This window comes from Oncorhynchus kisutch, linkage group LG29, assembly GCF_002021735.2.
Source record: "Oncorhynchus kisutch isolate 150728-3 linkage group LG29, Okis_V2, whole genome shotgun sequence".
Taxonomy (NCBI): domain Eukaryota; kingdom Metazoa; phylum Chordata; class Actinopteri; order Salmoniformes; family Salmonidae; genus Oncorhynchus; species Oncorhynchus kisutch.
This window is the reverse complement of record NC_034202.2, coordinates 46,154,244-46,181,352: the sequence shown is the minus strand read 5'-3', so window position 1 is coordinate 46,181,352 and position 27,109 is coordinate 46,154,244. Positions and strand designations below refer to the sequence as shown.

The window sequence follows — 27,109 nt, the reverse complement described above, 5'->3', positions numbered from 1 at the left end:
TAACCCCCTCTCCCTCCAGGTAATAGACATGCTAACCCCCTCTCCCTCCAGGTAATGGACATGCTGAAGTACTTCTCCTGGGCAGATCCTCAGATCAAAGCTGTCAAAGCTCTTCAACATGTGAGTGACAACATCAGCCAACTCTGCTAATGTTTTGTGTATTACTGTGTAAACAGTAGATAGACGGTGCATTCGGAAAGTATTCAGACCCCTTGATCTTTTTCACATTTTGTTACGTTACAGTCTTATTCTAAATGGATTAAATAAAACATTTTCTTCATCAATCTACACACAATACCCCACAGTGAGAAAGCGAAAACAGGTTTTTAATGCATTTTTGCAAAAAGCAGCTATGAGGTTGAAGGAATTGTCTGTAGTGCTCTGAGACAGGATTGTGTCGAGGCACAGATCTGGGGAAGTGTACCAAAACATTTCTGCAGCATTGAAGGTCCCCAAGAACACAGTGGCCTCCATCATTCTTAAATGGAAGTAGTTTGGAACCACCAAGACTCTTCCTAGAGATGGCCGAACTGAGCAACGTCTCTGGAGAGACCTGAAAATAGCTGTGCAGCGATGCTCCCCATCCAATCTAACAGAGCTTGAGAGGCTCTGCAGAGAAGAATGGGAGAAACTCCCAAAATACAGATGTGCCAAGCTTGTAGCGTCAAACCCAAGAAGACTAGAGGCTGTAATCGCTGCCAAAGGAGCTTCAACAAAGTACTGAGTAAAGGGTCTGAATACTTATGTGTAAATGTGAATTTTCAGTAATTTTTTAAAATAAAAATTAATATGTACACTTGCAAAAATGTCTAAACCTGTTTTTGCTTTTTCATTAGGGTATTGTGTATAGATTGATGAGGGTGGAAAAAACTATTTCATCCATTTTAGAGTAAGGCTGTAACGTAACAAAATGTGGAAAAAGCTAAGGGGTCTGAATACTTTCCTAAAGCTCTGAACAAAATGATTATTATAAATGATTATTATAATTATTATTATAAATTATACAATTCTAAATTATTATATAAATTATACAATTAAATGGTACAATGTTTACAGTTTGTTGCAGACAGGCCATGTGATTTATTGGATATTTTCTTTTATCGGGATATTTTCTACCTGCAGGCTGCAATGTTTTCATTTGTTGGCTTTATGTCGGCTATTTCTACATAATTGACAATCAAACTTTCTTTTTAGGTTTGTATCATTTGCATTTAGATTTGGATAGAATTTTGATCAACAGGACAATGATTTTGAGACACGAAGACATTTATTAGAAATGAAATGAAACTTGTTTCTCACGAAAATGTGCATATGGAAACCATAACTAACATACAGATCGGGAGAAATGGTAAGATAAATTGGCATTCTGCGAAAGCCGTCAGGAGCTGGAGGAGAATAGTTGGCGCCCTCTTGAGGCATTTGTCCTATCTCATCAAATCGTAAGCTTAAAGCATCAGACGAGCTCAATGCATATAGTTGATTTTATTAAACACATAGGGTGTGTCTATAAATTGAAAAATACACGTTTTAAAATGCTCACCAATCGATTAATCGAAAGAACAGTCGATTTTCGATAGACCAAGATCATTTTTAGTTGGGGACAGCCCTAATAAATACATTTCTTAGAAGGTTCTTAGAAATCGATCTTCAGTCGTTGGATATTCTGTTTAGAGTTGGGATGGGTACGGTTTTAAACCTGTTCACTATGGCAGACTGTCAGTCATCCTCTAAACCTGAGCACTATGGCAGACTCTTGTCAGTCATCCTCTAAACCTGAGCGCTATGGCAGACTCTTGTCAGTCATCCTCTAAACCTGAGCGCTATGGCAGACTCTTGTCAGTCATCCTCTAAACCTGAGCGCTATGGCAGACTCTTGTCAGTCATCCTCTAAACCTGAGCACTATGGCAGACTCTTGTCAGTCATCCTCTAAACCTGAGCGCTATGGCAGACTCTTGTCAGTCATCCTCTAAACCTGAGCGCTATGGCAGACTCTTGTCAGTCACCCTCTAAACCTGAGCGCTATGGCAGACTCTTGTCAGTCACCCTCTAAACCTGAGCACTATGGCAGACTGTCAGTCATCCTCTAAGCCTGAGCACTATGGCAGACTCTTGTCAGTCATCCTCTAAACCTGAGCACTATGGCAGACTCTTGTCAGTCATCCTCTAAACCTGAGCACTATGGCAGACTCTTGTCAGTCATCCTCTAAACCTGAGCACTATGGCAGACTCTGTCAGTCACCCTCTTAATCCTTGAAAACCGTTAATTCACAGAATCGTGGCAATTCCTCTACTTCTACACACAAGCAATAACGCTCTCTAAATTAGAGATAGACATGTGACATCCTGCATTTTATGGGGGGGGGGGGGGGGGGGGGATATCCACATAGTCACAAAAAATAAATATATATATATATTTATAATAATAATAAAATGCTTGACTCTCTTGACCAATCAGAATGTTGCAACAGCACATGGCAGATGTAAACAGTGGACATGCTGCTTTTTTACATGTAATTTTGGGCATGAAAAGCAACAGTGTAAGACAAGGCGGTCTGAAAATGGGTAGATAATTACTGAGATCACTACTATCCCCACCCTTTTTGTGACTATGTGGATATCCCCCCCCCCCCCCCCCCCAAAAAAAAAATTCTGGATGTCACATGTCCATCTCTAGTTTAGAGATCTTTGTTACTTGTGTGTGCATTATTTAGCTAAATACTGGCCTGCATGTTTTGATTAAACTTTGACTCTTTGTGTGTTTCTTACAGAAAATGGTTGCCATCCCCACTACCAAAGTGGCCAACATCCTCAACTGTTTTACCTTCTCTAAGGACCGACTGGTGGTTCTGGAACTCATAGCTCTGTGAGTAACCCTTTACCCCCCCCCCCCCCCCCCCCCCCCCACACACACACACACACGCACACACACACTGTGCTCAGAATGACCGGAATCACATTTTACATTATGTTAATTCATATGAACAGAACAGTTAGATTATGGTAATTCATATGAACAGAACAGTTAGATTATGGTAATTCATATGAACAGAACAGTTAGATTATGGTAATTCATATGAACAGAACAGTTAGATTATGGTAATTCATAATAATATTAACCGTGTGTTCAGTGACAGTATTACCCAAAAACAGAAATATAAATGCAATATGCAACCATTTTAACGTTTAAAAAAAAATAAATGATATAGTCTCTGTATCTATGTACGTGTGACAAATAAGATACATAACGAAGATACTGTACACACGCACCAACTTAATTCCACTAAATTTAGCTAATGAACCTATAGACCGATAACAAATGTATTTATTGAATAGGCAAAAAAAAAGGCATTATTTAGAAATGTTAAATATATTTATATGTATAATATATACTTTTTCTGACAGTTTGCCGGTGGCAATTTTATTTATCAACAAAAAAGTTATAACTTTTACCAGCGAACGTAAACCCTGACACACACACACACACATGTTATTCTATCCTCGTGGGGACCAAAACATTTATTTCCATTCAAAATCCTATTTTTCATAACCCAAACACTAAATCTAACCACTAACCCTAATTGTAACCCCTAAGCTTAAAGTAGCCTTTTCCCCCCCATGGGTACTTGGGAATTGTCCCCACAAGGGTGATGGTATTTGTTGTACTATCCTTGTGGGGACGTTGAGGGGATTTAGGGCCCTACAAGTATAGAAGAACCAACCAACACACGTGTGTTCTAGATCCTCATACTGTATGTGTTCTGAGTAGCTCTACATCTGGGCTGTATTCATTAGTAGACACTGTAGCAAAACATTCTGCAACAGAAAAACTAAAACAAGCATTTCTTATTGGACTAGTTCTGATTTGCTTCCGTGATTTCGTTACTATTGAATAGGCCTAAACCTTACTTGATATAGGAAGGCTGGGACAACCTTGAATAGCTTGCGCTTGAATGTGCTAATGACTTCAAATCTAATCAGTTGATGGATCACAACAGCTACTCGATTAGTTAGTTGATTGATTGGCAGATTGATTGGTTAATTAACAACCCCGGTGGGTTGTGCTCTTCTGCCAGGAACATCTCTGATGCCCAGAACTACCGTCCCGTAGAGGACCTGTTCCGTATTCACCTGTCTGAGAAGAAACGAGCCCGTAGGATCCTAGAGCAGGTAACTCACACACTGTCCTGTACTGCTCTAGCTGTGTTGTGATCTGTTCTAGGTGTGTAATGTCATGTATTCTAGGTGTGTCATGTTATGTCATAATGTATTCTAGGTGTGTCATGTCATGTATTCTAGGTGTGTTATGTCATGTTATGTCATAATGTATTCTAGGTGTGTAATGTCATGTTATGTCATAATGTATTCTAGGTGTGTTATGTCATGTTATGTCATAATGTATTCTAGGTGTGTCATGTTATGTCATAATGTATTCTAGGTGTGTCATGTTATGTCATAATGTATTCTAGGTGTGTTATGTCATGTTATGTCATAATGTATTCTAGGTGTGTCATGTTATGTCATAATGTATTCTAGGTGTGTTATGTCATAATGTATTCTAGGTGTGTTATGTCATAATGTATTCTAGGTGTGTTATGTCATGTTATGTCATAATGTATTCTAGGTGTGTTATGTCATAATGTATTCTAGGTGTGTTATGTCATAATGTATTCTAGGTGTGTTATGTCATGTATTCTAGGTGTGTCATGTTATGTCATAATGTATTCTAGGTGTGTCATGTTATGTCATAATGTATTCTAGGTGTGTAAGGTGGGCTGCAAGGCTCCAGTAGCCATGATCTCTTCATGTGGGATGATCCCAGGGAACCCTTACCCTAAAGGCAAGCCGAGCCAGACCACTGGCACCTTCCCTGTAAGTAATATAACCTAACGTGTGTGTGTGTGTGTGTGTGGGATGAAATAAAGTGAAATGTTCCATACACACAAAATGCTTTTTTCCCCTCTTAAATGTTCTCTTAAAGTTATTTACCTGTTTGTGAGCGTTTCTCCTTTGCCAAGCTGATTAAACAGCATGATCATTACACAGGTGCACCTTGTGCTGGGGACAAAAAAAAACAGGCCACTCTAAAATGTGCTGTAGTGTCACACAACACAATGCAACAGATGTCTCAAGTTTTGAGGGAGTGTGCAGTTGCCATGCTGACTGCAGGAATGTCCACCAGAGCTGTTGCCAGAGAATTTAATGTTCAATTCTCTACCATAAGCCACTGTTGTTTTAGAGAACTTGGCAGTGCGTCAGCATATGTGTGGAACTCCTTCAAGACGGTTGGAAAAGCATTCCTCTTGAAGCTGGTTGAGAGAATGCCAAGAGTGCAAAGCTGTCATCAAGGCAAGCATTTCTTATTGAACAAGTTCTGATTGCTTCCATGATTTCAATACTAGTGAATAGGCCTAAACCCTACTTGATATCGGAAGGCTGGGACATCCTTGAATGTGCTAATGACTAAATCTAATCAGTTGATGGATCATATCAGCTACTTGGTTAGTTAGTTCATTGAATAATCTAAAATATATTTTGATTTGTTTAACACTTTTTTGGTTACTACATGATTCCATATGTGTTATTGAGATTTTGATGTTGATGTCTTCACTATTACTCTACAATGTAGACAATGGTCAAACTGAAGAAAAGCCCTGGAATGACTAGATAATAGTCAACATGAAGAAAAGCCCTGGAATGACTAGATAATGGTCAACATGGAGAAAAGCCCTGGAATGACTAGATAATGGTCAACATGAAGAAAAGCCCTGGAATGACTAGGTAATAGTCAACATGAAGAACAGCCCTGGAATGACTAGATAATAGTCAACATGAAGAAAAGCCCTGGAATGACTAGATAATGGTCAACATGAAGAAAAGCCCTGGAATGACTAGATAATAGTCAACATGAAGAAAAGCCCTGGAATGACTAGATAATAGTCAACATGAAGAAAAGCCCTGGAATGACTAGATAATAGTCAACATGAAGAAAAGCCCTGGAATGACTAGATAATGGTCAACATGAAGAAAAGCCCTGGAATGACTAGATAATAGTCAACATGAAGAAAAGCCCTGGAATGACTAGATAATAGTCAACATGAAGAAAAGCCCTGGAATGACTAGATAATGGTCAACATGAAGAAAAGCCCTGGAATGACTAGATAATGGTCAACATGAAGAAAAGCCCTGGAATGACTAGATGATAGTCAACATGAAGAAAAGCCCTGGAATGACTAGATAATGGTCAACATGAAGAAAAGCCCTGGAATGACTAGATAATAGTCAACATGAAGAAAAGCCCTGGAATGACTAGATAATAGTCAACATGAAGAAAAGCCCTGGAATGACTAGATAATAGTCAACATGAAGAAAAGCCCTGGAATGACTAGATAATAGTCAACATGAAGAAAAGCCCTGGAATGACTAGATAATAGTCAACATGAAGAAAAGCCCTGGAATGACTAGATAATGGTCAACATGAAGAAAAGCCCTGGAATGACTAGATAATGGTCAACATGAAGAAAAGCCCTGGAATGACTAGATAATAGTCAACATGAAGAAAAGCCCTGGAATGACTAGATAATGGTCAACATGAAGAAAAGCCCTGGAATGACTAGATAATAGTCAACATGAAGAAAAGCCCTGGAATGACTAGATAATAGTCAACATGAAGAAAAGCCCTGGAATGACTAGATAATAGTCAACATGAAGAAAAGCCCTGGAATGACTAGATAATAGTCAACATGAAGAAAAGCCCTGGAATGACTAGATAATGGTCAACATGAAGAAAAGCCCTGGAATGACTAGATAATGGTCAACATGAAGAAAAGCCCTGGAATGACTAGATAATGGTCAACATGAAGAAAAGCCCTGGAATGACTAGATAATGGTCAACATGAAGAAAAGCCCTTGAATGACTAGATAATAGTCAACATGAAGAAAAGCCCTGGAATGACTAGATAATAGTCAACATGAAGAAAAGCCCTGGAATGACTAGATAATAGTCAACATGAAGAAAAGCCCTGGAATGACTAGATAATAGTCAACATGAAGAAAAGCCCTGGAATGACTAGATAATAGTCAACATGAAGAAAAGCCCTGGAATGACTAGATAATAGTCAACATGAAGAAAAGCCCTGGAATGACTAGATAATAGTCAACATGAAGAAAAGCCCTGGAATGACTAGATAATGGTCAACATGAAGAAAAGCCCTGGAATGACTAGATAATAGTCAACATGAAGAAAAGCCCTGGAATGACTAGATAATGGTCAACATGAAGAAAAGCCCTGGAATGACTAGATAATGGTCAACATGAAGAAAAGCCCTGGAATGACTAGATAATAGTCAACATGAAGAAAAGCCCTGGAATGACTAGATAATGGTCAACATGAAGAAAAGCCCTGGAATGACTAGATAATGGTCAACATGAAGAAAAGCCCTGGAATGACTAGATAATAGTCAACATGAAGAAAAGCCCTGGAATGACTAGATAATAGTCAACATGAAGAAAAGCCCTGGAATGACTAGAAAATGGTCAACATGAAGAAAAGCCCTAGAATGACTAGATAATAGTCAACATGAAGAAAAGCCCTGGAATGACTAGATAATGGTCAACATGAAGAAAAGCCCTGGAATGACTAGATAATAGTCAACATGAAGAAAAGCCCTGGAATGACTAGATAATGGTCAACATGAAGAAAAGCCCTGGAATGACTAGATAATGGTCAACATGAAGAAAAGCCCTGGAATGACTAGATAATAGTCAACATGAAGAAAAGCCCTGGAATGACTAGATAATAGTCAACATGAAGAAAAGCCCTGGAATGACTAGGTAATAGTCAACATGAAGAAAAGCCCTGGAATGACTAGATAATAGTCAACATGAAGAAAAGCCCTGGAATGACTAGATAATGGTCAACATGAAGAAAAGCCCTGGAATGACTAGATAATAGTCAACATGAAGAAAAGCCCTGGAATGACTAGATAATGGTCAACATGAAGAAAAGCCCTGGAATGACTAGATAATAGTCAACATGAAGAAAAGCCCTGGAATGACTAGATAATGGTCAACATGAAGAAAAGCCCTGGAATGACTAGATAATAGTCAACATGAAGAAAAGCCCTGGAATGACTAGATAATAGTCAACATGAAGAAAAGCCCTGGAATGACTAGATAATAGTCAACATGAAGAAAAGCCCTGGAATGACTAGATAATAGTCAACATGAAGAAAAGCCCTGGAATGACTAGATAATAGTCAACATGAAGAAAAGCCCTGGAATGACTAGATAATGGTCAACATGAAGAAAAGCCCTGGAATGAGTCGGTGTGTCCAAACTTCCGACTGGCACTGTATATTTATTTAAGAGAAATGCCATGTTGCAGCAGTGCAACTTGGAAATAGAAATATCCCCAAAAACCTGCAATCCGCGACCAGTACATTTTCACCCACAACATCATTTTTTCAAAGTTGCCCAATTTTACAGAATCCTATTTTCTACGCTTCAGCTGAGCAGCTTCCACGAGCGCTGCAGATCCCCCCCCCCCCCCCCCCCCAGCTGGAACCTAGGCTTCATTGAAAATGAATGGGGCCACCGCCACATGTTGTCTGTCAGTAGACCAGCTTGTAAAAAAAGTAGTATCCGTCAAATTGTGTGTTTTGTGACACTCCCTTCCAACGCAGCCTGTAATCTTCATCGAGGGGTACAGAAGGCACGTCCATGCTCCAGGGAGACTTAGCTTTCAGGAATTGGGTCTTAATAGCTTTTAGCCAAAGCGGGTTCAAACACTAGAGCCAAATTCACGGGGAGAAAATAAATTCAACATGCCACGTTTGGCTTCAGAAACTGCCAGAAGCTTCTGTTGAGCACAGAGACCATTTGATTCTATGTGTTCTCCTCCTCTACCATTCCTGGCTGGCAAAGTACCAGGATGTAGTCTCTGGTTTTGAATCTGAATTTAAAAACTGAATCTGAATGCATATTAAAGTTGAATATTATGAAATGTTGATTAACTTGAAACTATAGTTTGTAAACTTGATACACAGACAATGAATGCAATATTTAACATATTGACAATATAAATATTGAATTTGAATATCAGATTTAAAAAAAAATTGAATTCAATGTTCATTCAATTCAGTTTCAAATCAGGAAATACAAGTTCAATGTGTGCAATTAAACATTCACAAATGTTAAATTCAAATTCAACATTCTAATACAAATTCATATGTATAAAATTCAAGTACAATTTCTGTTGGCACTTACATCACTCCATAGTAGTCCCCATTGTAGTCCTCGTCAAGACCCCATTGGTTTCAAAAGTGGGATAACGTCATTGAAAGTTTGCCGTAGCTGAGTCTGAGGCACCGTTCGGTTTCCATAATAAAAGAGGAAGTTGTGGATCTCTACTTGATGCTCGAGGACATTTTTATGGTACTTTTCAGATGTATTTTATTTTCTGAGAAATGTGAGGAATGGCATCCGTTGAAAAGTCAATCAACTTTGTATGGCCTAATTTTAACATTTTATAAATGTCAGTACGGTATCGTCATTGAGATGACACAACAACCATTTTGTTTTCTATTTCTCCTGTCAGGGAACTCCTGCAAAGAAGGAGGGAGAGGAGACCCCTGCCAACACCGAGGGGAAAGGCATCGCAGCCCGCATCATTGGACCATTCAAACCAGTAAGGACCAGGCTGTACTTTCATTCTCAACCACTAGGTTTATTTCAAAACAAGTCTGAAACGAGTCCAAAATGGCACCCTAATTCCCTTGCACTACTTTTGGCCCGGGCTCACTATGTAGGGAATATGGTACAATTTGGGAAGACACATGAATGATCACCTTTCACAAGATCTATTTACAAAATGTTTGTAAAATAAATTTAAAAAGGACAAAAGTTGAATCAAACCACTGTGAGACTTAGTTTTCTGCTTCAGGAAGTCAGATTCATTATTTTGATTGGTCAGTGAGTCAGATTCATTATTTTGATTGGTCAGTGAGTCAGATTCATTATTTTGATTGGTCAGTGAGTCAGATTCATTATTATGATTGGTCAGTGAGTCAGATTCATTATTTTGATTTGGTCAGTGAGTCAGATTCATTATTTTGATTGGTCAGTGAGTCAGATTCATTATTTTGATTGGTCAGTGAGTCAGATTCATTATTTTGATTTGGTCAGTGAGTCAGATTCATTATTTTGATTTGGTCAGTGAATAATTTAGTATCATTACGTTTGTTTTTCTTCCTCTCTCCTCCAGTCTCCGTCGTCCTACAACCCTCAGCGGCCGGTACCCTACCCCATTCCCCCCTGCAGACCTCACGCCACCATCGCACCGAGTAAGACCACCTGAATACTAAACACCTACCATAACACAGACCACCTTAATACTAAACACAGACCACCTTAATACTAAACACAGACCACCTTAATACTAAACACAGACCATCTTAATACTAAATACAGACCACCTGAATACTACACAGACCACCTGAATACTACACAGACCACCTGAATACTACACAGACCACCTGAATACTAAACACAGACCACCTTAATACTAAACACAGACCACCTGAATACTACACAGACCACCTGAATACTACACAGACCACCTGAATACTAAACACAGACCACCTGAATACTAAACACAGACCACCTTAATACTAAACACAGACCACCTGAATACTACACAGACCACCTGAATACTACACAGACCACCTGAATACTAAACACAGACCACCTGAATACTAAACACAGACCATAACACAGACCACCTGAATACTAAACACAGACCACCTGAATACTAAACACAGACCACCTGAATACTAAACACAGACCACCTGAATACTAAACACAGACCACCTGAATGCTAAACATAGGCCACCTGAATACTAAACACAGACCACCTGAATACTAAACGCAGACCACCTTAATACTAAACACAGATCACCTTAATACTAAACACAGACCACCTGAATACTAAACACAGACCACCTGAATACTAAACACAGACCACCTGAATACTAAACACAGACCACCTGAATACTAAACACAGACCACCTGAATACTAAACACAGACCACCTGAATACTAAACACAGACCAGCTGAATACTAAACACAGACCACCTACATTGACCGTGTGCAGTAGATCACCTCTGCTGGGTGTTGACCAACAATAAAAACAAATCAAATTGTCGGGAAAAGAACAGAAAATGTGGTGAGAGGTGATTGGACGACCACTCGCTGACAACGTTCCTATTGGTCTGTTCTTGCCCTTTAAACGTAGACCTCCTCACCTCAGTGCCTCTTCTGTGACAGATAACGAGAGAGATCAGGAAAGGGAAGAGAGAGTGGTAGCGTTTTTAATTCTGTTCCTCTCACTATGCTCTGAGATCAGACTGCAGATTGGCATGGTTCAGTAGGGGGTGTGTGTGTGTGTCTGTGTAGCAGTGTTAATGTGTTACCATGCGTCTCAGGTAGGTACAACAACGCAGGGCTGGTATCAGTGGGCGGGGTCATAACGACCAGCGTTCTCCCCCCACCCTACAGCGCCAGCACCAAGCCCACAGGTACGACCAGGGGACTTGGGGGTGTGTGAGACAGAGAGAAAGTCTTGTCTGTCTGTGAGAATGAGCATCTCTCTTAGCTTGCTGCCTAACCTCCTGGCTTACCTGCCCTTCTCAGAGGAAGCTAGCTATCCTTGGATCTGTCTGTCTATATCCCAATCATCTCTATGGCTACCAGTTTCACCGCCACTAAACTGTGCTAGGTAGAGTGAGAAATAACCAGTTGACACAGTGTCTGAGACCTCACCTCTCTGTTTCCTGTTTCCTGTTCTAATCGAAGGTTATTGGTTAACCAGTTGACACAGTGTCTGAGACCTCACCTCTCTGTTTTCTGTTTCCTGTTCTAATCGAAGGTTATTGGTTAACCAGTTGACACAGTGTCTTAGACCTCACCTCTGTTTCCTGTTTCCTGTTCTAATCGAAGGTTAATGGTTAACTAGCTGACAGTGTCTTAGACCTCACCTCTGTTTCCTGTTCTAATCGAAGGTTAATGGTTAACCAGCTGACACAGTGTCTTGGACCTCACCTCTCTGTTTCCTGTTCTAATCGAAGGTTAATGGTTAACCAGCTGACACAGTGTCTTGGACCTCACCTCTGTTTCCTGTTTCCTGTTCTAATAGAAGGTTATTGGTTAACCAGCTGACACAGTGTCTTAGACCTCACCTCTCTGTTTCCTGTTTCCTGTTCTAAGTAAATAATCATAACAAACTAGATTACACATTACTCATCAGTATGTGTCCCAAATGGCACCCTATTCCCTATATAGTGCACTACTTTAGACCAGAGCCCTATGGAACCCTATTCCCTATATAGTGCCCTACTTTAGACCAGAGCCCTATAGAACCCTATTCCCTATATAGTGCCCTACTTTAGACAGGGGCTCTATGCCACCCTATTCCCTATATAGGGCACTACTTTAGACCAGAGCCCTATGGTACCCTATTCCCTTTATAGTGCCCTACTTTAGACCAGAGTCCCATGGTATCATGGGTCCATTTGAGAGGTATGCTTGTCTTACTGTTGACTGGTTCCTAGATCACAACACCTCTGATTCATCTCAGTAAGGTAGGGCCCTTTAAAGGTAGGGCCCTTTAATAAAGGTAGGGCCCTTTAAAGGTAGGGCCCTTTAATAAAGGTAGGGCCCTTTAAAGGTAGGGCCCTTTAAAGGTAGGGCCCTTTAATAAAGGTAGGGCCCTTTAAAGGTAGGGCCCTTTAATAAAGGTAGGGCCCTTTAAAATCATATACATTTTTTTGACTGATTCCATTTGATAGTTCAATTGGTCTAGTTGGTTTCCTGCTTAGTTCAATTGGTCTAGTTGGTTTCCTGCTTAGTTCAATTGGTCTAGTTGGTTTCCTGCTTAGTTCAATTGGTCTAGTTGGTTTCCTGCTTAGTTCAATTGGTCTAGTTGGTTTCCTGCTTAGTTCAATTGGTCTAGTTGGTTTCCTGCTTAGTTCAGTTGGTCTCGTTGGTTTCCTGCTTAGTTCAATAGGTCTAGTTGGTTTCCTGCTTAGTTCAATAGGTCTAGTTGGTTTCCTGCTTAGTTCAATAGGTCTAGTTGGTTTCCTGCTTAGTTCAATAGGTCTAGTTGGTTTCCTGCTTAGTTCAATTGGTCTAGTTGGTTTCCTGCTTAGTTCAATTGGTCTAGTTGGTTTCCTGCTTAGTTCAATTGGTCTAGTTGGTTTCCTGCTTAGTTCAATAGGTCTAGTTGGTTTCCTGCTTAGTTCAATAGGTCTAGTTGGTTTCCTGCTTAGTTCAATAGGTCTAGTTGGTTTCCTGCTTAGTTCAATAGGTCTAGTTGGTTTCCTGCTTAGTTCAATAGGTCTAGTTGGTTTCCTGCTTAGTTCAATAGGTCTAGTTGGTTTCCTGCTTAGTTCAATAGGTCTAGTTGGTTTCCTGCTTAGTTCAATAGGTCTAGTTGGTTTCCTGCTTAGTTCAATAGGTCTAGTTGGTTTCCTGCTTAGTTCAATAGGTCTAGTTGGTTTCCTGCTTAGTTCAATAGGTCTAGTTGGTTTCCTGCTTAGTTCAATAGGTCTAGTTGGTTTCCTGCTTAGTTCAATAGGTCTAGTTGGTTTCCTGCTTAGTTCAATAGGTCTAGTTGGTTTCCTGCTTAGTTCAATAGGTCTAGTTGGTTTCCTGCTTAGTTCAATAGGTCTAGTTGGTTTCCTGCTTAGTTCAATAGGTCTAGTTGGTTTCCTGCTTAGTTCAATAGGTCTAGTTGGTTTCCTGCTTAGTTCAATAGGTCTAGTTGGTTTCCTGCTTAGTTCAATAGGTCTAGTTGGTTTCCTGCTTAGTTCAATAGGTCTAGTTGGTTTCCTGCTTAGTTCAATAGGTCTAGTTGGTTTCCTGCTTAGTTCAATAGGTCTAGTTGGTTTCCTGCTTAGTTCAATAGGTCTAGTTGGTTTCCTGCTTAGTTCAATAGGTCTAGTTGGTTTCCTGCTTAGTTCAATAGGTCTAGTTGGTTTCCTGCTTAGTTCAATAGGTCTAGTTGGTTTCCTGCTTAGTTCAATAGGTCTAGTTGGTTTCCTGCTTAGTTCAATTGGTCTAGTTGGTTTCCTGCTTAGTTCAATAGGTCTAGTTGGTTTCCTGCTTAGTTCAATAGGTCTAGTTGGTTTCCTGCTTAGTTCAATAGGTCTAGTTGGTTTCCTGCTTAGTTCAATAGGTCTAATAGGTCTACATTCAGTTGATTTCCTACTTAGTTCAATGCATTTTTTATCAAATCAAATGTATTTATATAGCCCTTCTTACATCAGCTGATATCTCAAAGTGCTGTACAGAAACCCAGCCTAAAACCCCAAACAGCAAGCAATGCAGGTGTAGAAGCACGGTGGCTAGGAACAACTCCCTAGAAAGGCCAGAACCTAGGAAGAAACCTAGAGAGGAACCAGGCTATGTGGGGTGGCCAGTCCTCTTCTGGCTGTGCCGGGTGGAGATTATAACAGAACATGGCCAAGATGTTCAAATGTTCATAAATGACCAGCATGGTCAAATAATAATAATCACAGTAGTTGTCGAGGGTGCAGCAAGTCAGAACCTCAGGAGTAAATGTCAGTTGGATTTTCATAGCCGATCATTCATAGTATCTCTACCGCTCCTGCTGTCTCTAGAGAGTTGAAAACAGCATGTCTGAGACAGGTAGCACGTCCGGTGAACAGGTCAGGGTTCCATAACCGGAGGCAGAACAGTTGAACCTGGAGCAGCAGCACGGCCAGGTGGACTGGGAACAGCAAGGAGTCATCATGCCAGGTAGTCCTGAGGCATGGTCCTAGGGCTCAGGTCCTCCAAGAGAGAGAGAGAAAGAAAGAGAGAATTAGAGAGAGCATACTTAAATTCACACAGGACACCGGATAGGACAGGAGAAGTACTCCAGATATAACAGACTGACCCTAGCCCCCCGACACATAAACTACTGCAGCATAAACACTGGAGGCTGAGACAGGAAGGGTCAGGAGACACTGTGGCCCCATCCGATGATACCCCCGGACAGGGCCAAACAGGAAGGATATAACCCCACCCACTTTGCCAAAGCACAGCCCCCACACCACCTAGAGGGATATCTTAAACCACCAACTTACCATCCTGAGACAAGGCCGAGTCTCAATTCATTTTTTTTGTTGGTCTGGATTCTGTGATTCAGTCCTCGTTCTCCACAAGGCGTATTTTATAGGGCCCTATAAAAAATAGAGGTCCCAAATGTCTCCCTATTCCCTATATAGTGAATTAATTCTGACTAGGGTCTCACGTCACTGTCCCCTGTGGTTCTGGCTTGCTGGCTGAAGGGTGTGTTGCTAGGCTACGGTTGCTAGCGTTCTGGCTTGCTGGCTGAAGGGGGGTTGCTAGGCTACGGTTGCTAGCGTTCTGGCTTGCTGGCTTAAGGGGGTGTTGCTAGGCTACGGTTGCTAGCATTCTGGCTTGCTGGCTGAAGGGGGGTTGCTAGGCTACGGTTGCTAGCGTTCTGGCTTGCTGGCTGAAGGGGGTGTTGCTAGGCTATGGTTGCTAGCATTCTGGCTTGCTGGCTGAAGGGGGGTTGCTAGGCTATGGCTGCTAGCTTTCTGACTTGCTGGCTGAAGGGGGGTTGCTAGGCTACGGTTGCTAGCATTCTGGCTTGCTGGCTGAAGGGGGGTTGCTAGCGTTCTGGCTTGCTGGCTGAAGGGGGGTTGCTAGGCTACGGTTGCTAGCGTTCTGGCTGCTTGCTGCTTGCTCACACTCTCTCTCACTTTTAATGCGCAAGAAATATAGTTAAAAGGCAATGGAACATGATAGCCTACTGTTAGGAGTTGTCTTCTAGCCTGGTCCCAGATCTGTTTGTGTTGTCTTGCCGACTCCAATTGCTGTCATTGTCAAACACATCTGGGACCAGGCTAGTTGTCTTGTTGCCTGAAATCCATACCATGGAGTGGAATGTTGGCACAAAAACAAATATCGGGTACCAGGCTAACTGTGTTATTAATCTTGATGTCTTACTCTGTCTCCAGGCTACGCCAGACCTGCCAATCAACAACAGCACCCTGTCACAGGTGTCAACTCCACAGCCCTCCCATCTCCCCTCGGCTCCCCCACAGTCCCTCCCGTGCCCTCCCCCTCTCACCCCACTCCCACCACCCCCATCACCCCTGTGTTCCCTGGTAAGGTCCCCTCCCAGAACCCTCTAGCCCCCTCTCCCTCCCCCGCCCCCTCTCCCTCCGTCATCAAAGGTGGTCCCCTCCCATCCGGTTCCCCCCATCTGCCCCCCACCACCCCCTCCGTCATTAAGGCCCACACCCCCTCAGCTACCCCCTGTGGCACCCCAGGTCCCCACCACCCAGGGGCATTCTCCCCCTCTCCCTTCCATGCTGGTGCCTCTCGGTCAGACACCCCTACTCCAAGGACCCCCCTCCCTGACCCCCTCCCTCAGGGTACCTCCATGGGCCTTCCGCAGTACAACCCCCAGACAGGCCCTGCCTTCCCTGGCCTGCCCGCATACCAGACCACCCCGTCTGGGTCGGTGATCCGCAGCTATCCTCCCTCCTCCTCCTCGGCCCCCAGCCCCAAGCCCTCCCCAGCCCTGTCCGGCCAGGCCCAAGCATCCTTCTACAGTGAGCAGCACCGCGGCCCACTGGCTAGAACAGGAGGGGGGACAGGCAGTGGCAGTAACAGCCCAGTCCCCTCTGCCTTTAAAGGCCCTTCACGTGCGGGGACTCCCTCCCTCAGCTCTCTGGTGATGCCTGGCGGATCAGCGGCCTTAGCCCGCTCCCTGGGTCTGTCCCACCCCTCTTCTTCTCCCCAGGGCTCCCTACCCAGCCCTGCTGCTATGGCCAGCCTCCAGGCCCTCTCCTCCAGCCCGGCTCCCCCTCACTACCCCGGCCTCTCCCCCTTCCCCTCCTCCCTGTCCTCCTCTTCACCCTTCCCTCCATCCTCCTCTCTGTCCTCCATGACCCCCACCTCCCACCCCCAGACCTCCATGGCCTACCCAGGCCTGTCTCACAGCGTAGCCACAAGCGGAGGCTCTCCCTTTGGGATGGGTCTGACCACCACCCCATCTATCTTCCCGGGGTTGGTTCCAGGGCCCAGTCCAGGGGGGTTCTCAGGATTTGGAGGTTCAGGAGGACCTGGGGCGGGGAGCCCCGTCCTGTCTTCCTTCATGGGTGCCGGGGTGTCCGTAGCAACCGTAGCCCCTCTCCATTCGGCGGCGGCCGTGGCAGCAGGAGTTCCGTCCTCCTCTCCCGTTCTACCTGGCTTTGCCTCTGCCTTCAGCTCCAACTTCCAGCCTGGGTGAGAGTGAGAGTGAGAGAGTGAGAGTGAGAGAGTGAGAGTGAGAGAGACAGAGAGAGTGAGAGAACAGAGAGAGAGAGAACAGAGAGAGAGAACAGAGAGAGAGAACAGAGAGAGAGAACAGAGAGAGAGACAGAGAGAGACAGACAGAGACAGAGTGAGAGAGTGAGAGAGACAGAGAGAGTGAGAGACAGAGAGTGAGAGAGACAGAGAGAGTGAGAGAATCATGCAGTATGTATGTGTGCGTGCCTGTCTGCCTGCATGCCAGTTTGTACGTACGTCAGCATTGTGACCGATTAAAAAATGTGATTACATTTTCTAGATGAATACAGTTGGAGAATGTGAAAAATGAAAATGTCCCTTGCTGCTATATATAAAACCCTCATCTCAAAACTCTGGTCCATGTGATTGAAACTCATCCAACATCTCATTCCAAAATCATGGGCATTAATATGGAGTTGGTCCCCCCTTCGCCTCTATAACAGCCTCCACTCATCTGGGAAGGCTTTCCACTAGATGTTGGAACATTGCTGCTATAACAGCCTCCACTCTTCTGGGAAGGCTTTCCACTAGATGATGGAACATTGCTGCTATAACAGCCCTCCACTCTCCTGGGAAAGCTTTCCACTAGATGTAGGAACATTGCTGCTGTACGGACCTCGCTTTGTGAACAGGGTTATTGTCATGCTGAAACAGGAAAGGACCTTCCCCAAACTGTTGCCACAAAGTTGGAAGCACAGAATCGTCTAGAATGTCATTGTATGTTGTAGGGTTAAGATTTCCCTTCACTGGGACTAAGGGGCCCGAACCATGAAAAACATCCCCAGACCATTATTCAAATCAAATCAAATGTATTTATATAGCCCTTCGTACATCAGCTGATATCTCAAAGTGCTGTACAGAAACCCAGCCTAAAACCCCAAACAGCAAGCAATGCAGGTGTAGAAGCACGGTGGCTAGGAAAAACTCCCTAGAAAGGCCGAAACCTAGAGAGGAACCAGGCTATGTGGGGTGGCCAGTCCTCTTCTGGCTGTGCCGGGTGGAGATTATAACAGAACATGGCCAGGATGTTCAAATGTTCATAAATGACCAGCATGGTCGAATAATAATAAGGCAGAACAGTTGAAACTGGAGCAGCAGCACAGTCAGGTGGAAGTTGAAACTGGAGCAGCAGCATGGCCAGGTGGACTGGGGACAGCAATGAGTCATCATGTCAGGTAGTCCTGGGGCATGGTCCTAGGGCTCAGGTCAGTTGAAACTGGAACAGCAGCATGGCCAGGTGGACTGGGGACAGCAAGGAGTCATCATGTCAGGTAGTCCTGGGGCATGGTCCTAGGGCTCCGGTCCTCCGAGAGAGAGAAAGAAAGAGAGAAGGAGAGAATTAGAGAACGCACACTTAGATTCACACAGGACACCGAATAGGACAGGAGAAGTACTCCAGATATAACAAACTGACCCCAGCCCCCCGACACATAAACTACTGCAGCATAAATACTGGAGGCTGAGACAGGAGGGGTCAGGAGACACTGTGCTCCCATCCGAGGACACCCCCGGACAGGGCCAAACAGGAAGGATATAACCCCACCCACTTTGCCAAAGCACAGCCCCCACACCACTAGAGGGATATCTTCAACCACCAACTTACCATCCTGAGACAAGGCTGAGTATAGCCCACAAAGATCTCCGCCACGGCACAACCCAAGGGGGGTGCGCCAACCCAGACAGGATGACCACAACAGTGAATCAACCCACTCAGGTGACGCACCCCTTCCAGGGACGGCATGAGAGAGCCCCAGCAAGCCAGTGACTCAGCCCCTGTAATAGGGTTAGAGGCAGAGAATCCCAGTGGAAAGAGGGGAACCCGCCAGGCAGAGACAGCAAGGGCGGTTCGTTGCTCCAGAGCCTTTCCGTTCACCTTCCCACTCCTGGGCCAGACTACACTCAATCATATGACCCACTGAAGAGATGAGTCTTCAGTAAAGACTTAAAGGTTGAGACCGAGTTTGCGTCTCTGACATGGGTAGGCAGACCGTTCCATAAAAATTTAGCTCTATAGGAGAAAGCCCTGCCTCCAGCTGTTTGCTTAGAAATTCTAGGGACAATTAGGAGGCCTGCGTCTTGTGACCGTAGCGTACGTTATTCCTCCTCCACCAAACTTTACAGTTGGCACTATGTATTCGAGCAGGTAGCGTTCTCCAGGCATCTGCCAAACCCAGATTTGTCTGCCGGGTGGTGAAGCGTGGTTCATCACTCACTTAGGCTTGTGTGCGGCTGCTCAGCCATGGAAACTCATTTCATGAAGCTCCCTACAAACAGTTATTGTGTGGATGGGTCAGTCAGTAGTACTGTGTCAGTAGATGGGTCAGTCTGTAGTACTGTGTCAGTAGATGGGTCAGTCTATAGTACTGTATCAGTAGATGGGTCAGTCTGTAGTACTGTATCAGTAGATAGGTCAGTCTATAGTACTGTATCAGTAGATAGGTCAGTCTATAGTACTGTATCAGTAGATGGGTCAGTCTGTAGTACTGTATCAGTAGATGGGTCAAATCAAATCAAATGTATTTATATAGCCCTTCGTACATCAGCTGATATCTCAAAGTGCTGTACAGAAACCCAGCCTAAAAGTCTGTATACTCCATCAGAGGCACAATTATTCAGACTATATACCATACAGGGAGTTTGTCACAACTGGCACCCTATTGGCTATATAGGGCACTACTATACCCATGTGACCTGGTCATAAGTAGTACACTCTAAAGGGTACCATTTGGGCCTCACACAGAGTGGCTGATATACAGGTTACAAGTCATATCTACTACTTGTTACAGGTAGATTTTCCATTAGGTCTTTTATCACGTCATTAGTATAACAGTGGCCGAAGTCCTCTTTTATAACAGCATTTAGTAAGCAGTCATGGTTTATGATGCTAGTCTATCTCCTGGTTCTGTAGTGAGAGCTTAAAACGACACCCATTGGACAGGATGCTAGTCTATCTCCTGGTTCTGTAGTGAGAGGAGAGCTTAAAACGACACCTCGGACAGGAAGCTAGTCTATCTCCTGGTTCTGTAGTGAGAGGAGAGCTTAAAACGACACCTCGGACAGGAAGCTAGTCTATCTCCTGGTTCTGTAGTGAGAGCTTAAAACGACACCCATTGGACAGGATGCTAGTCTATCTCCTGGTTCTCTAGTGAGAGCTTAAAACGACACCTCGGACAGGAAGCTAGTCCATCTCCTGGTTCTGTAGTGAGAGGAGAGCTTAAAACGACACCCATTGGACAGGATGCTAGTCTATCTCCTGGTTCTGTAGTGAGAGCTTAAAACGACACCCATTGGACAGGATGCTAGTCTATCTCCTGGTTCTGTAGTGAGAGGAGAGCTTAAAACGACACCTCGGACAGGAAGCTAGTCTATCTCCTGGTTCTGTAGTGAGAGGAGAGCTTAAAACGACACCTCGGACAGGATGCTAGTCTATCTCCTGGTTCTGTAGTGAGAGCTTAAAACGACACCCATTGGACAGGATGCTAGTCTATCTCCTGGTTCTGTAGTGAGAGCTTAAAATGACACCCATTGGACAGGATGCTAGTCTATCTCCTGGTTCTCTAGTGAGAGCTTAAAACGACACCTCGGACAGGAAGCTAGTCCATCTCCTGGTTCTGTAGTGAGAGGAGAGCTTAAAACGACACCCATTGGACAGGATGCTAGTCTATCTCCTGGTTCTGTAGTGAGAGCTTAAAACGACACCCATTGGACAGGATGCTAGTCTATCTCCTGGTTCTGTAGTGAGAGGAGAGCTTAAAACGACACCTCGGACAGGAAGCTAGTCTATCTCCTGGTTCTGTAGTGAGAGGAGAGCTTAAAACGACACCTCGGACAGGATGCTAGTCTATCTCCTGGTTCTGTAGTGAGAGCTTAAAACGACACCCATTGGACAGGATGCTAGTCTATCTCCTGGTTCTGTAGTGAGAGCTTAAAATGACACCCATTGGACAGGATGCTAGTCTATCTCCTGGTTCTGTAGTGAGAGCTTAAAACGACACCCATTGGACAGGATGCTAGTCTATCTCCTGGTTCTCTAGTGAGAGCTTAAAACGACACCTCGGACAGGAAGCTAGTCCATCTCCTGGTTCTGTAGTGAGAGGAGAGCTTAAAACGACACCCATTGGACAGGATGCTAGTCCATCTCCTGGTTCTGTAGTGAGAGCTTAAAACGACACCCATTGGACAGGATGCTAGTCCATCTCCTGGTTCTGTAGTGAGAGCTTAAAATGACACCCATTGGACAGGATGCTAGTCCATCTCCTGGTTCTGTAGTGAGAGCTTAAAACGACACCCCTTGGACAGGATGCTAGTCCATCTCCTGGTTCTGTAGTGAGAGCTTGATGTAAAACGACACCCATTGGACAGGATGCTAGTCCATCTCCTGGTTCTGTAGTGAGAGCTTAAAACGACACCCATTGGACAGGATGCTAGTCTATCTCCTGGTTCTGTAGTGAGAGCTTAAAACAACACCCATTGGACAGGATGCTAGTCTATCTCCTGGTTCTGTAGTGAGAGCTTGATGTAAAACGACACCCATTGGACAGGATGCTAGTCTATCTCCTGGTTCTGTAGTGAGAGGAGAGCTTAAAACGACACCTCGGACAGGATGCTAGTCTATCTCCTGGTTCTGTAGTGAGAGCTTAAAACGACACCTCGGACAGGATGCTAGTCTATCTCCTGGTTCTGTAGTGAGAGCTTAAAACGACACCCATTGGACAGGATGCTAGTCCATCTCCTGGTTCTGTAGTGAGAGCTTAAAACGACACCCATTGGACAGGATGCTAGTCTATCTCCTGGTTCTGTAGTGAGAGGAGAGCTTAAAACGACACCTCGGACAGGAAGCTAGTCTATCTCAAGGCCTTACCCTCAATCACCTTAATGCTGAATGCCAAGCAGCAAAGTACAGCTCCTCATCTACAACAGTATGGGTCCAATTGATATTTTTTCATAGTTTAACTTAAAATATAGACGACATGGTCGAAAGTGTGTGGACACTTGCTTGTCAAACATCTCATTCCAAAATCATGAGTATTTAATATGGAGTTGGTCCCCCCTTTGCTGCTATAACAGCCTCTACTCTTTTGGGAAGGCTTTCCACTAGATGTAGGAACATTGCTGCTATAACAGCCTCCTCTCTTCTGGGAAGGCTTTCCACTAGATGTTGGAACATTGCTGCTATAACAGCCTCCACTCTTCTGGGAAGGCTTTTCACTAGATGTTGGAACATTGCTGCTGGGACTTGCTTCCATTCAGCCACATGAGCATTAGTGAGGTCGAGGTCTGATGTTGGGTGATTAGGCCTGACTCGCAGTCGGCGGTCCAATTCATCCCAAAGGTGTTCGATGGGGTTGAGGTCAGGGCTCTGTGTAGGCCAGTCAAGTTCTTCCACATCGATCTCAACAAACCATTTCTGTGTGGACCTCTCTTTGTGCACGGGGGCATTGTCATGCTGAAACAGGAAAGGGCCTTCACCAAACTGTTGCCACAAAGTTAAAAGCACAGAATCGTCTAGAATGTCATTGTGTGTGTGTGGGGGGGGGGGGGGGGTGTATACGGCTGTGAATCTAGGTGAATTATGAGAGCCATATAATGTTATCTAGCGCAGGCCAAAGTCTAGCTGCACTGTCCACACCCTCTTTGTACATTTCTACTGTTGAGACGGTAAATATTATTTTAGGAGTCGAGTCGACCTTGGCGATGGAGAAAATGCTTTAAGGCCTACTCCGAGAAGGGTTGGGGTCCATTCCGTTTCGACTCAGTGAGCTGGAGAGATGTATTAACATTCAAAGAGTCTTATTGTCTCGTTGTCAATGAGGTTTGTTCAAGTAAAATTTCAATTCACTGGAAATGGACTGAATTCAAGCAGTTGCTTCATCCATTTTTTGGACTTGTAAATGAATGGTATGTGTAGTCTACCTCATTGACTGTTGAAGAATCTAACATGTAAATGCCAAATCAAATCAAATGCCTCATGAGCTTAGTTTAACTGTCCTACCCCCCATCAGAACCCAAAATGTGAGCTTAGTTTAACTGTCCTACCCCCCCATCAGAACCCAAAATGTGAGCTTAGTTTAACTGTCCTACCCCCCCATCAGAACCCAAAATGTGAGCTTAGTTTAACTGTCCTACCCCCCCATCAGCACCCAAAATGTGAGCTTAGTTTAACTGTCCTACCCCCCCATCAGCACCCAAAATGTGAGCTTAGTTTAACTGTCCTACCCCCCCATCAGAACCCAAAATGTGAGCTTGTTTTACTGTCCTACCCCCCCATCAGAACCCAAAATGTGAGCTTGTTTTACTGTCCTACCCCCCCATCAGAACCCAAAATGTGAGCTTGTTTTACTGTCCTACCCCCCCATCAGAACCCAAAATGTGAGCTTGTTTTACTGTCCTACCCCCCCCATCAGAACCCAAAATGTGAGCTTGTTTTACTGTCCTACCCCCCCATCAGAACCCAAAATGTGAGCTTGTTTTACTGTCCTACCCCCCCATCAGAACCCAAAATGTGAGCTTGTTTTACTGTCCTACCCCCCCATCAGAACCCAAAATGTGAGCTTAGTTTAACTGTCCTACCCCCCCATCAGAACCCAAAATGTGAGCTTAGTTTAACTCCAAGTTTTGGAAACACGGTGGGAATGCCCTTTGTTATGGTTTCAACTGCTGATTGTATTCCTAACAGTTCTCTCTCTCTCTCTCTCTCTCTCTCTCTCTCTCTCTCTCTGTCTCTCTCTCTCTCTCTGTCTCTCTGTCTCTCTGTCTCTCTGTCTCTCTGTCTCTCTGTCTCTCTGTCTCTCTGTCTCTCTGTCTCTCTGTCTCTGTCTCTGTCTCTCTCTCTCTCAAAATTCAATTCAAGGGCTTTATTGGCATGGGAAACATGTGTTAACATTGCCAAAGCAAGTGAGGTAGACAACATACGAAGTGAATATATAAAGTGAAAAACAACAAAAATGTACAGTAAACATTACACATACAGAAGTTTCAAAACAGTAAAGACATTACAAATGTCATATTATATATATATATACAGTGTTTTAACAATGTACAAATGGTTAAAGGACACAAGATAAAATAAATAAGCATAAACATGGGTTTTATTTACAATGGTGTTTGTTCTTCACTGGTTGCCCTTTTCTCGTGGCAACAGGTCACAAATCTTGCTGCTGTGATGGCACACTGTGGAATTTCACCCAGTAGATATGGGAGTTTTTGAAAATTTGATTTGTTTTCGAATTCTTTGTGGATCTGTGTAATCTGAGGGAAATATTGATGGCATAGAAGGTTCTTCTTGCCTTGTCTCTCAGATCGTTCACAGCTTTGTTGAAGTTACCTGTGGCGCTGATGTTTAGGCCAAGGTATGTATAGTTTTTTGTGTGCTCTAGGGCAACAGTGTCTAGTTTGGAACACCATTATTTTGGTCTTACTGAGATTTACTGTCAGGGCCCAGGTCTGACAGAATCTGTGCATAAGATCTAGGTGCTGCTGTAGGCCCTCCTTGGTTGGTGACAGAAGCACCAGATCATCAGCAAACAGCAGACATTTGACTTCGGATTCTAGCAGGGGTAGGCCGGGTGCTGCAGACTTTTCTAGTGCCCGCGCCAATTCGTTGATATATATGTTGAAGAGGGTGGGGCTTAAGCTGCATCCCTGTCTAACCCCACGACCCTGTGTGAAGAAATGTGTGTGTTTTTTGCCAATTTTAACCGCACACTTGTTGTTTGTGTACATGGATTTTATAATGTCGTATGTTTTACCCCCAACACCACTTTCCATCAGTTTGTATAGCAGACCCTCATGCCAGATTGAGTCGAAGGCTTTTTTGAAATTAACAAAGCATGAGAAGACTTTGCCTTTGTTTTGGTTTGTTTGGTTGTCAATTAAGGTGTGCAGGGTGAATACATGGTCTGTTGTACGGTAATTTGGTAAAAAGCCAATTTGACATTTGCTCAGTACATTGTTTTCATTGAGGAAATGTACGAGTCTGCTGTTAATAATAATGCAGAGGATTTTCCCAAGGTTACTGTTGACACATATTCCACGGTAGTTATTGGGGTCAGATTTGTCTCCACTTTTGTGGATTGGGGTGATCAGTCCTTGGTTCCAAATATTGGGGAAGATGCCAGAGCTAAGTATGATGTTAAAGAGTTTTAGTATAGCCAATTCGAATTTGTTGTCTGTATATTTGATCATTTCATTGAGGATACCATCAACACCACAGGCCTTTTTGGGTTGGAGGGTTTTTATTTTGACCTGTAACTCATTCAATGTAATTGGAGAATCCAGTGGGTTCTGGTAGTCTTTAATAGTTGATTCTAAGATCTGTGTTTGATCATGTATATGTTTTTGCTCTTTATTCTTTGTTATAGAGCCAAAAAGATTGGAGAAGTGGTTTACCCATACATCTCCATTTTGGATAGATAATTCTTCGTGTTGTTGTTTGTTTAGTGTTTTCCAATTTTCCCAGAAGTGGTTAGAGTCTATGGATTCTTCAATTGCATTGAGCTGATTTCTGACGTGCTGTTCCTTCTTTTTCCGTAGTGTATTTCTGTATTGTTTTAGTGATTCACCATAGTGAAGGTGTAGACTCAGGTTTTCCGGGTCTCTATGTTTTTGGTTGGACAGGTTTCTCAATTTCTTTCTTAGATTTGTGCATTCTTTATCAAACCATTTGTCATTATTGTTCATTTTCTTCGGTTTTCTATTTGAGATTTTTAGATTTGATAGGGAAGCTGAGAGTTCAAATATACTGTTAAGATTTTCTACTGCCAAGTTTACACCTTCACTATTACAGTGGAACGTTTTACCCAGGAAATTGTCTAAAAGGGATTGAATTTGTTGTTGCCTAATTGTTTTTTGGTAGGTTTCCAAACTGCATTCCTTCCATCTATAGCATTTCTTAATGTTACTCAGTTCCTTTGGCTTTGATGCCTCATGATTAAGTAGACTGTGATTTTGCTGTGGTCTGATAGGGGTGTCAGTGGGCTGACTGTGAACGCTCTGAGAGACTCTGGGTTGAGGTCAGTGATAAAGTAGTCTACAGTACTACTATGATATGTCTCTGTCCACCTCCAGCTCTCCGGGTCTGGTTAAGGGGCTGTTGTTGTGCTGGACTGTTGTCTGGGTCTGTGCTGACTGAAGTGTAATCACCTGCTGTTCCAGCTCCACCTGCCTTATCTCCAGCTGGGTGAATTTGTCCTTCATTTCAATGAGGGAGTGGTAATCTGTGCTGGGAGGTTGACCCTCCGCTGGGGGTTGCTCATCTGTGGGGTTACATAATGAAGAGGTCTGGTCTGACCCGCTCGGTGTGGGGGTATCTTTATCAAGGGAGAGTTTCTTCTGCTGGACTAATTCTTTGATTAGGTGAAAGTCCAGCTGAAACTGTTTGTGTTTACTCTGTACCATTACTGTTCCGGACTTATAGATATTTATATTACTTGACTCAGAGTCCTCGTTATCAAGTATTCTGAGTTTCCACCCCTCGTTAACCCCCCCTCTCTTAACAAAGGGATAGTGTGATAATATAGCACTGTGCCATGCCAGGGGATGGTTTGTGTGGAAGATAAGGTTGCTGATGTTCCCATTTTTGTAATAGTCAGCAAAAAGTGTCTCTTGATTTTCCATAAGGAGCTTCATTTTGTAATATTTTCTTCCCTTATCATTCTTTACATGCAAAGGTTACTGTATTTTAATTGCCTCTGAACAGCGGGAGGGAGCTTCTAAGGCCTCTCCATTTGGTTGGGGTAGACTGTGTGA

At 43.6% G+C, this 27,109-nt stretch overlaps 1 protein-coding gene across 1 annotated transcript in view; it reads left to right on the top strand.

Annotated features, from left to right (window-relative positions):
* Nucleotides 1-27,109, top strand: part of proser1 (proline and serine rich 1) — a 34,303-nt gene that overhangs the window by 2,191 nt on the left and 5,003 nt on the right. The window contains exons 3-10 of the mRNA XM_031809101.1: nt 52-120; nt 2,770-2,864; nt 4,075-4,168; nt 4,760-4,870; nt 9,597-9,686; nt 10,263-10,341; nt 11,482-11,574; nt 16,045-17,320. Coding sequence (XP_031664961.1) covers nt 52-120; nt 2,770-2,864; nt 4,075-4,168; nt 4,760-4,870; nt 9,597-9,686; nt 10,263-10,341; nt 11,482-11,574; nt 16,045-17,320 — 1,907 coding nt within the window. The remainder of the gene's footprint in view (nt 1-51; nt 121-2,769; nt 2,865-4,074; nt 4,169-4,759; nt 4,871-9,596; nt 9,687-10,262; nt 10,342-11,481; nt 11,575-16,044; nt 17,321-27,109) is intronic.